Here is a 6,574-nt window from a genome sequence, read left to right as displayed (position 1 = left end):
AATAATAGCGAACCTAAAGACAGGACAATAGAAACTATCCAAAATGAAGCACAAAGATAAAAAAGACAGAAATATTAGGTCATTAAATATGAAACATCAATTTCAAATCAGAAGTGTAGTTTATTATATCTCGAACAAGAAGCAGTACAATTAATCAAAGTATGCGCCTAAACTATTAACAGTTTTGCTGTCTTAATGGTAGCTTGTTTATGCCAGCAGCAAAGCATAGAAATCAAGTGGCGATGAACTCGTGAAAGGCATTTCCCAACAGCTTGTTAGAATTGAATATTTTTCCTTGCAAGAAGTGGTCCAAAGCCTGGAAGAAGTGGGAGTCAGTTGGTGCTAGTTCTGGTGAATACGGTGGATGACAGAGAGTTTCGAAGTCTAGCTGTTATAGTTTGAGCAGCGTTGTTTGTGAGACATGAGGTCCAGAAGTGTCTTGCAAGAGGATTGGCCCATCTCTATTGACCAATTTCGCCTGCTTCATCGCAAGCATCCTCATCATTTTATCCAATTGGTTGCAGAAGACATCTGCCATAATCGACTGACCAGGTTTCATGAAGCTGTAGTAGATAATACCAGTGCTGGACCACCAAACAGACATCATTAGTTTTTTTTTTTGATGGATATTTGGTTTTGGACTATGTTTTGACACTTCATCTTTACCTAACCATTGTGCCAAATGCTTGTGATTGTCAAAAAGAATCCATTTTTCATCACACATAACAATACGGTGTAGAAATATTTCACCTTTATGTCGTGACAGCAAAGAAAGGCAAGCTTTGAGACAATTTCTCTTCTGACACTCATTTAATTCATGTGGAACCCATCTATCCACCTTCTTTACCTTGCCCATTTGTTTCAAATGGTCCAATATCATTGGAATAGTAATGTCAAACCTTGCTGCTAATTTACGCATAGGTTGAGATGAATTTGCTTCCACTACAGCTTTCAGCTCATCATTAACCACATTGGTCTCAGGTCACCCACGTGGCTCGTTTTCAGGATTAAACCATTGACCTACTGTGCGTTCATTAGCCACATCCTTCCCAAACACTCTGTTGATCTTTTGAGCTGTCTGTGCCACATTGGTTCCACAATGGAACTCATATTTGAAAATAACAAGAATTTTTTACTTATCCATGGTTTCACAAAACTTGCTCTAAAAAAAAATTTGAAAGATAATCACAAGCCAAACATGCATTTGCAAGGCTGAGGATGTACCTTCACAATAAACATAAAACAAGAAGTGTCAAAGTGAAATGTCAGAGATGTCAACTCTCAAACTTAGTACTTAAGGAAATCAGACATTTCATACTTAATAATCTAAATAAAAAGAACAATGTCAGTGACCTCTAAGACAATATAAACTACATATGTGCAACTGGAGTACAGAAAGAGATGAGAAATGGTGGCCACGGGTGGGAGGAAGAAGGAGCATTACAAAAAAAATATCTGAAGAATAATAGGTAAAATTTTTCCAGATTTGATGAAAACTATAATCTCAGAAACTAAGATGCCTCAAAAAACCCCAAAGAAAACCATACCAAGACATATCAAATTCCTAAAAACAGTGATAAAGCAAACTTTCTGAAATGCAGTACATTTCTAAGAAACTGTGATGAAAAAGAGTACAGAAGACAAACAATAACATTGATTCTAAAACTATACATATGATTCTACTTACAGAAAGATGGAGTGGACACACTTTTCCCTAGTCTTCCCACTAAATACAACTAGAAACCATGGACATTATATATAAAACAAATATAAGAAGACTGTGAAAATAATCAGTAAATAGAAATTACCCAATCTGAACAATAGAGAGAACATAGACTGAAAAACAACCAAGCCTCAGAGACCAGTGGGACAACAACAAAAGATCTACCATTTGTGCCATCAGAGGCTCTGAAGAAAAGGAGATAGAGGGAAAAGCTGAAAAAGTACTCAAAGAAATATGGGTGAACACTTCTCAAATTTGGCAAAAGACATAAACCCCAAACAGAATAAATCCAAGGAAATCCACACCAAGACACCTCATAGTCAAACTTCTGAACACTAAAGACTAAATAAAAATCTTGAAAGTAATGAGAGAGAAATGATACTTTCCCTATAATGGAAAAATTCCAATAACAGAGCATTTCTCATCAGAAACCATGGTGGCCAGAAGGAAGTGGCACATTTTTCAAGTGCTCAAAGAAAAGAATTAACAACCCAGAATCCCATATCCAGCAAAAATATCCTTCAGGAATGAAGTGGAAATAAAGACATTCTAAGATGAAGGAAAACTAGTAGAATCAGGAAGTTCTCTAAAGAAAAAGGGAAAAATAAAAGAAGAAAACTTGGAACATCAGGAAGAAAGAAAAATCAAAATTAAATGATCATCTACATAGAAAATTCTAGGCTGAGCGTGGTAGCTCACACCTAGCACTTTGGCAGGCGGAGGCAAGAGGATCACTTGAGCTCAGGAGTTTAAGACCAGCCTGAAATATATAGAAAAAATTAGCCGGGCATGGTGGCACATGCCTGTAGTCCCAGCAACTCAGGAGGCTGAGGCAATAGAATGGCTTGAGCCCAGGATGACGCCACAGCACTCTAGCCTGGGCAACAGAGCAAGATTCTGTCTCAAAAAAAAAAAAAAAAGGCCGGGCGCAGTGGCTCACGCCTGTAATCCTAGCACCCTGGGAGGCTGAGGCAGGCAGATTGTTTGAGCTCAGGAGTTCGAAACCAGCCTGAGCAAGAGCGAGACCCCGCCTCTACTAAAATTAGAAAGAAATTAATCGGCCAACTAAAAATATATAGAAAAAATTAGCCAGGCATGGTGGCGCATGCCTGTAGTCCCAGCTACTCGGGAGGCTGAGGCAGAAGGATCACTTGGGCCCAGGAGTTTGAGGTTGCTGTGAGCTAGGCTGACGCCACGGCACTCACTCTAGCCTGGGCAAAAGAGTGAGACTCTGTCTCAAAAAAAAAGAAGACCAGCCTGAGCAGAGCTAGACCCCGTCTCTACTAAAAATAGAAAGAAATTAGCCAGGCATGGTGGTGTGCACCTGGAGTCCCAGCTACTCGGGAGGCTGAGGCAGGAGGATCGCTTGAGCCCAGGAGTTTGAGGTTGCTGTGAGCTAGGCTGACACCATGGCACTCTAGCCCAGGCAACAGAGTGAGATTCTGTCTCCAAAAAAAAGAAAGAAAGAAAATTCTAAGAAAACTACAAAAATAAAAACCTCCTAGTACTTAAATGAGTTCAATAAGGTCACAGAATATAAGATAAAATAAACATACAAAAATCAGTTGTATTTCTATAATAGCAATGAACATTTGGAAACCAAAATTAAAAATACGATACCATTTACAACAGCTCCAAAAAAAATGTTTAATGAAATGCTTAGGTGTAAATCTAACAAAATATACATAGGACTTACAATGCTGAAAACAATAAAAACTTTTGTTAAAAACATCAAAGATCTCACTCTAGCCCGGGCAACAGAGCAAGACTCTGTCTCAAAAAAAAAAAAAATCAAAGATCTAAATAAAGGACAGACATACTGTCTTTTAAAAAACAAAAAACAATGTATATACATAGACACACACATATACGCACACACACACATATGGCCTCACCCCCTCTACCAGCACCAGCTGGGTACAACCCACAGAGGTCTTGTTGGCTTTTGATGCTTCTTCTCGGAAGACTGTAATAAGTTCCTCCAAACGCCTTAATTTTACCTCTTCTGGGACATCATCCTTCATCCTGTGATATGCTCGTGTCTTCTATTAAAAAAAGGAGATGAAAGTCACTAAGGACTTGCAGAATCCATTCCTAACGCACAGAGGGAGACCATGTTCTTTCTACCTACAAGTTACAGCCACATGTACGGAAACCCAAGCCAGAGCCAAGACAGTTCTCTGGCTCTGGGAGCATTCCAAGAGAAAAATATAGTGGAGTCACATTTTTGCAAGGGTTAAATTCTAAATTTAGCACATGAAAATCATAGACTCAAAATTACTCTTGATATTCGCCCTGAGGTTACACTTGTACATTTACTAAATGACTCATACCAGGTTACTCAGCAGCACTATTTATAAGGACACAAGATGCAACTCAGGCTAAATGTTTATCAACAGATAACTAGTAAATGAAATTACAGTTTATCTACACAATGGAATATGATGCAGCTGTTAAACAGAATGATAGTTCTGTATGTACTGATATGAATTATTCTCCAAAATATACTGCTAACTGAAATAAGCAAAGAACAGATCAACATGTATAAAATGATAACTTTGGTGTAGAAAGAATATATATAAACATATTTATAAATACGTGAAAGATCTCTGGAAAGTTACAGAAGACACTGCTAAGAGACTGCTAAGAGTGACTATCTTCAAGGAAAGAACTGAAAAACTAGGCAACCTGGGAAGAAAGAAGGACTACTTCTCACCATATACCATTTAGCTTTTTGAATTTTATACCATAAGCATATATTATCTACTCAAAAAAAAATTTATCCTTGAAAAGCCTGGAAAATCATCTAAAACCACAGTGCATATATATGTTTAAATACATCTTTATGTATACGATCTCATGCTCAGTACAGTTAGAGAACCACTGAGCTAGACAAAAGTATGGAATAAAAGGAAAATCTATGCACCAAGGTATAGACATTCAAACCAATCTGCCTTTGAGAGAACTACAAAATCCACAAAGGAAAATGGAAAATCCTAAAATACTTATAGAGTTTACTCCATTCTGTCTTACTATTAATAACAATAACTTACCTCTATCATGTACTTACTATACACGAAGCACTACTCTTTAAACACGTTATCTTACTTAATCCTCACAACAACTTTATGAGGCTGGTACTAATGTCATCCCCACGTCACAGATGAGGAAACCAAGAACCTTGCCCAAGGTCACATAGTTAGTAAGTGACAGAGGCACAATTTGAATGCTTGTTCTCATCTACTAGGTTACTAGATTAAGTCCCTATAATCATAACCCTAACCTAGGAATCAAGTCCCAAAGTAAACACTCATATTCAATGCCCATGCGATACGCTTCTACCACATACTAAAGACCCATTTCCTATTCCAAGGATTATAAGGAATTTCTTTTGCATATTTGTGATGTCCATGGAAACGGAACAAAACAGAACCTAACAGCTTCTCTAATCTTCATCTCTGAAATAATTCGGTAAATGAGACATGAATATATACATTATCCCACTTACAGTGCCGACAGAACACTAGGCAGCAGGCTTTAAAACAAATAAATTAGCTTGGTTGATGGCAGCTCAGTGACAGTGAGGCTCAAGTCATGAGTTCAGTTATTTGTTAGCCAGCTCTTCTGAGCCCCCTAGCCACATGGAGCCTTCAATCTCCAGCCAAACACAAGGTATGCTGCCCCCAAGGTGACTTAGGGGTTGAGGAGTAACCCATGCAAATCAGTCCCTACCACTAAGAGCATGACAGCAGACCTGCTCTCTCCCCTCTCTGCAGGAAATAGTCATTATTCTCCCTTTCCTTCCTAATCTCCTTCTGCTTGTTTTCCTGGGAATCTGTTTTATACGGGAAACTCCAAAGTGGGTATCGGTGGGTTCATCTGACCTAGAAAAATATAAATTAGAACTGGGGATGGTGGTGTGCACCTGCAGTCCCAGCTAATCCAGAGGCTGAGGCAGTAGGATCGCTTGAGCCCAGGAGTTCAAGGCTTCAGTGAGCTATGATTGTGCCTATGAACAGCCACTGCACTCCAGTCTGGGCAACAGGGTGAGACCCTGTCTTTAAAAAAACAAAAAAAACAAAGGACTATCCAGAATCTACAAGGAACTCAAACAATTGAATACAAACCCACCAAAAAAACATAAAGCCATTAAAAAGTACGCAAAGGAGGCCAGGCATAGTGGCTCATGCCCGTAATCCCAGCACTTTGGGAGGTCAAGGCAGGAGGACCACTTGAGGTCAGGAGTTTCAAGACCAGCCTGAGCAACATAGCAAGACCCTATCTCTCCAAAAATTAGAAAAATTAGCCATGCATGGTGATGCATGCCTGTAGTCCTAGCTACTGGGGAGGCTGAGGCAGGAGGATTGCTTGAGCCCAGGAGTTTGAAGCTGTAGTGAGCTCTGATGATGCCATTGCACTCTATCTTGGGCAATAGAGGGAGTGTCTCAAAAAAGAAAGAAAAAAAGTGGGGAAAGGATATCAATAAGCATATGAAAATATGCTCGACTCAATTATCAGAGAAATGCAAATTAAAACCACAATGAGATACCATCTTATACCAGTCAGAATGGCTATTATTAAAAAGTGAAAAAATAACATGTTGACAAGGATGCAGAGAAAAGGGAATGCTTATACATTGTTGGTGGGAATGTATATTAGTACAACCTCTAAGGAAAACAGTATGGAGATTTCTCAAAGAACTAAAACTAGAACTACCATTTGACCCAGTAATCTCACTACTGGGTATCTACCCAAAGGAAAAGAAATAATTATATCAAAAAGATACCTGCACTTGTATGTTTATCACAGCACTATTCAAAATAGCCAAGATATGGAATCAACCTAAGTGTC

At 38.8% G+C, this 6,574-nt stretch overlaps 1 protein-coding gene across 1 annotated transcript in view; it reads right to left on the bottom strand.

Annotated features, from left to right (window-relative positions):
- CDK5RAP1 (CDK5 regulatory subunit associated protein 1) overlaps nt 1-6,574 on the bottom strand; it is a 111,607-nt gene that overhangs the window by 38,317 nt on the left and 66,716 nt on the right. Inside the window, 1 exon segment of the mRNA XM_012665714.1 lies at nt 3,619-3,768. Within this exon segment, the coding sequence (XP_012521168.1) occupies nt 3,619-3,768 (150 nt within the window).

Source organism: Propithecus coquereli, unplaced genomic scaffold (genome assembly GCF_000956105.1).
Source record: "Propithecus coquereli isolate 6110/MARCELLA unplaced genomic scaffold, Pcoq_1.0 Scaffold122, whole genome shotgun sequence".
NCBI lineage: Eukaryota > Metazoa > Chordata > Mammalia > Primates > Indriidae > Propithecus > Propithecus coquereli.
This window is presented reverse-complemented; position numbering and strand designations above follow the sequence as displayed.